The sequence below is a fragment of the Lipotes vexillifer genome, unplaced genomic scaffold, assembly GCF_000442215.2.
Source record: "Lipotes vexillifer unplaced genomic scaffold, Lipotes_vexillifer_v1.1 scaffold957, whole genome shotgun sequence".
Classification (NCBI taxonomy): Eukaryota; Metazoa; Chordata; class Mammalia; order Artiodactyla; family Lipotidae; genus Lipotes; species Lipotes vexillifer.
In genome coordinates, this window is record NW_006791360.1 from 540895 (window position 1) to 545437 (window position 4543).

At 35.8% G+C, this 4543-nt stretch overlaps 1 protein-coding gene across 1 annotated transcript in view; it reads left to right on the forward strand.

Annotated features, from left to right (window-relative positions):
• Positions 1-4543, forward strand: part of ESYT3 (extended synaptotagmin 3) — a 54798-nt gene extending 50255 nt beyond the window's left edge. Inside the window, exons 21-23 of the mRNA XM_007464359.1 lie at positions 3078-3183; positions 4074-4123; positions 4463-4543. Of these exons, the coding sequence (XP_007464421.1) occupies positions 3078-3183; positions 4074-4123; positions 4463-4499 (193 nt within the window). The 3' untranslated portion in view covers positions 4500-4543. The remainder of the gene's footprint in view (positions 1-3077; positions 3184-4073; positions 4124-4462) is intronic.

A 4543-nucleotide genomic window follows, 5' to 3' on the forward strand; every position in this document is an offset into this window, starting at 1 on the left:
AAGCCCACAACAGAGAAAGGCCCGAAAAACCCAAAAAAAAAAAAAAAAAAAAAATCTCCCAACAAACAGGTCCAGGACCACACAGCTTCACTAGTGAATTCTACCAAATATTCAAAGAAAAATTAACACCAGCCATCCCCAAACTCTTCCAAAATATAGAAAAGGGAACAATTGCAAAACTCATTTTACAAGACAAGCACTACCCTCAGACAAGGATGCCCACTCTTACCAGGTTTACACATAGTATTGGAAGTCCTAGCCACAGCAATCAGACAACGAAAAAAAAAAAAAAAAGGAATCCAAAGAGAGAAGTAAAACTGTCACTGTTTAAAGATGACATGATGCTTTATAAAGAAAATGCTAAAGATGTCACCAAAAACCTATTAGAATAAATGAATTCAGTAACATTGCAGGATACAAAATTAATATACAGAAATCTGTTGCATTTCTATACACTAACAACAAACTATCAGAGAAATTAAGAAAATCCATTTACAATTACATCAAAAAGAATAAAATATCTAGGAGTAAATCTAACTAAGGAGGTAAGAGACCTGTACTCTGAAAACTATAAGACGCTGATGAAAGAAATCGAAGACAACACAGATGGAAAGGCATATCATGCTCATGAATTGGAAGAATTAATAATGTTAAACATTATTATTTCTGAGCTGTCTATTCAGTCCCATTGATCTGTCTCTTTTTATGCCAGAACCATACTGTTTTGATTATTATAACTTTGTAATATAGTTTGATGCCTGGAGGCATCAGGGAGCATGATGCCTCCAGCTTTGTTCATCTTTCTGAAGAGTACTTTGGTTCTTTGGTGGTGCCATGCAAATTTTAGGATTGTTTGTTCTATTTCTGTGACAAATGCCATTGGAATTTTGATTGCATTGAATCTGTAGATTGCTTTTGTCCACACATGTATAGCTGATTAACTTATGGCAAAGGAGCCAAGAATGTATAATGGGGGAAAGCACAGTCTCTTCAATAAGTGGTGTTAGGAAAATTGGACAGCCACATGCAACAGAATAAAATTCAACCACTATCTTACACTAGACACAAAAATTAACTCAAAATGGACTAAAGACTTGAAAGTAAGAGCTGAAACTCTGAAACTCTTAGAAGTGAACATAGGTGGGTTAAGCTCATTGACATCAGTCTTGGCAATGGTTTTTTGGATTTGACACCAAAACCAAAGGCAACTAAAGCAAAAATAAACAGGTGAGACTACATGAGACTACATTAAACTAAAAGGCTTCTGAACAGCAAAGGAAACCATCATCAAAATGAAAAGACAACCTACCGAATGGGAGAACATACTTTCAGATAATATATTGGAAAAGTAGTTAATATCCAAAATCTATAAAGAACTCATAGAACTCAATAGCAAAAAAATCAAACAATCTGATTAAAAAATGGGCAGAGGCTCTGAATAGACATTTTTCCAAAGAAGACATACAGATGGTCAGTAGGTACATGAAAAGATGTTCAACATCATTAATCATCAGGGAAATGCAAATCAAAACTACAATGAAATATCACCTCACACCTGTCAGAATGGCTATTATCAAAAAGAAATAACAAGTGTTGGTGAGGATGTGGAGAAAAGGGAACCCTTGGGCACAGCTGGTGGGAACGTAAAATGGGGCAGCTGCTATGGAAAACAGCATGGACTTTCCTCAAAATATCAAAAATAGAACTACCATACAATGCAGCAATTCCATTTCTGGGTATTTATCAAAATAAAACAACACTAATTCAAAATGATATATGTACCCCCATGTTCACTGTGGCATTATTTACAATAGCCAAGACATGGAAACAACCTAAATGTTCACTGATGGATGAATGGATTTTTTAAAATGTGGTGTGTGTGTGTGTGTGTGTGTGTGTGTGTGTGTGTGTATGTATATATAAAATAGAATATTATTCAGTCATGAAAAAGAATGAAATCTTGCCATTTGAAACGACATGGATAGACCTTGAGGGCATTATGCTAAGTTAAATAAGGCAGAAAAAGATAATTACTTATGACCTCACTTATATGTGGAATCTAAAAATGCCCAAAACCAACCAAACAAAAAAACCCATGTTTATGGATATAGAGAACATATTGGTGGTTGCCAGAGTTGGCAGTTGGGGTGTGTGTAAAATGGATGACTGGTCAAAAGGTACAAATTTCCAGTTATGAAAGGTACAAATTTCCAGTTATAAAATTTCCAGTTATATATAATGTACAGCATCATGGTGACTATAGTTAATAATACTGTATTATATACTTGAAAGTAGCTAGGAGAGTGGATCTTGAAAGTTCTCATCACAAGAAAAAAATTTTTTTGTAACTATGTATGGTGATAGATGTTAATTAGACTGATCATTTCACAACATATCCAAATCATATCATTATGGTAAACATGAAACTAATAATGCTATGTCACTTATATCTCAATTTAAAAAATTAAAAGATATTATGGGATTATATTGAATCATGTGTGTCCAACTTTTCAAAAGTGTGAAGCACTATAGAATTTAAAGAATCTTTCACTCAATTAAAAAAATTTGAAGATTTTTTTTTTTTAAACCAGAAAAGTAAGGAGTCCAGAGGCATCTTATGAATACACGACAAAGCTTGTATACTAAGATTCCTCTGCCTTACTCCACAGGCGTAAGTGGGAAATGACCACTGTTTTCCATGCAATTCCAGCAAACCTAATTATTCAGCATCCTAGCCCTTAGCTGGCACTGTTCAGAGGGAGAAGGGGCAGCTGAAAGAGTGACAACCAGAGCAGAGTCAGAGAAGGAAAGCACAAAGCACAATAGTTCAAGGAACTTCTCAGAGAAGCAAACAGCCTCTTGACACTTCCAGGGTTTGTGAATATAACACAGGACAGTGATTATCTATAATAATGATGCACTGAGTATCTGCTGTAAGCCAGTACTGTTCTAGATGCTCTTCTCAATAGTCTATATCTTCTGTTTTAAAGGTAGGGAAGTGGATGAAACACTTGAGATTTTTCAGTGAAAATGATTAAAATATATAAATCTCATTTCCTGACTTTTGCTCCTTAAAGATTTGAATTTTTTGTTCCCTTGGATGAAGTAAAGAAGAGGTCACTAGACATCGCAGTGAAAAACAGTAGGCCACTTGGCTCACACAGAAGGAAGGAGCTAGGAAAAGTAAGTACAAAAGGGACTTTTGTCATTCTTTCCCTCCTGGTGGCTAACTGGAGTTCACTGGTGGAACACACCCTTGCAGAAATTCTGATGGGATCATCTGGCTATTACCAGAACTGACTTCAAGGAAGGTATAGCCTCATTGGGAGGCTTTTTGTTTTGTGTCTTTTTAAAAAATACTCTTGAAATGGAAGGTATAGCCTCATTGGGAGGCTTTTTGTTTTGTGTCTTTTTAAAAAATACTCTTGAAACTGAAGTATATAAATTAATATAATAAACCCTATTTTAACAAACTTGAATATCCAAGTTCATCGCTACACAAGTATTTGAACTTCTACTATGGTATTAAGTATTGTTTTGATAAATACAGCATTGTGTGAAGCTTGGATCTCATTATGTCAAGATTTTTGTGGTGAATGGGATTTTACTTAAAGTTAGAAGGAAATATAATCCTCAGGAAGATGCCAAGGAGAGACAAAAAAGAATATTTGTACACTCTGTAGTTGTTGTATTTTAATAAACACCTCTTATACTCATTTTTAAAAGCCCACTTCTGTGAAGTAGGTGATGATATCCCCATTTTTACTACTGAGGAAACTATGGTGTCTTGCTTAAAATTCTGGATCAGTTCATGAGTAAAGGCAAGCTGTTCTAAAACATTCCATAAATAAATTCCTGAGGTACAACTGCAAACAGCAATTCTCCTCTTCCCAGGACACTGAGGTCAGTGTCAGTATTGTCCTTCTGGAGAGGTTCCATATTGAAAGCCAAAGGAAAAAGAGCTCCTGCTCAGAACTCAAGGAGCCCCTTTTTATGATCAATTTCATTTATCCCAGTATGTTTCCATTTAATGCAGTTTTGGGGAAGGGAACTGATTATTTGTGTTTGTTTAGGTACTGATTGACTTATCAAAAGAAGATCTGAATAAGGGCTTCTCACAGTGGTAAGTGAGCCCTTTCATTTGATCAAATTAAATCTGCTACTCAAGACACTGTCTCAGACAGTTGCCCATATTCTCTCTCCAAAGTTCTTCCCTTTTCAGTACATATCAGCTCCTTTGTTTATAAAGGAGACATTATCACCTTAAGGCTTTACTGCCTACAGATTTCACTTACCTAAAGGACCTCTGTAAGCTCTAGTCTTAACCCTGGCCAGCCAACTTGCAGAGATGAGTTCTGCTGGTCCCACAGAGGCCCAGGTAGGGTAGATTAGGCCACCTGTCCTGATGTTGCCACAGCACACTCTCAATACTAACACAAGTCCAAACTCAACTATCTTACAGGTATGAGCTGACTCCAGATGGCCAGCCCAGAAGTTGATGATGAACAACATCTTTATTTTTAAAATGTGTACATATGTATAT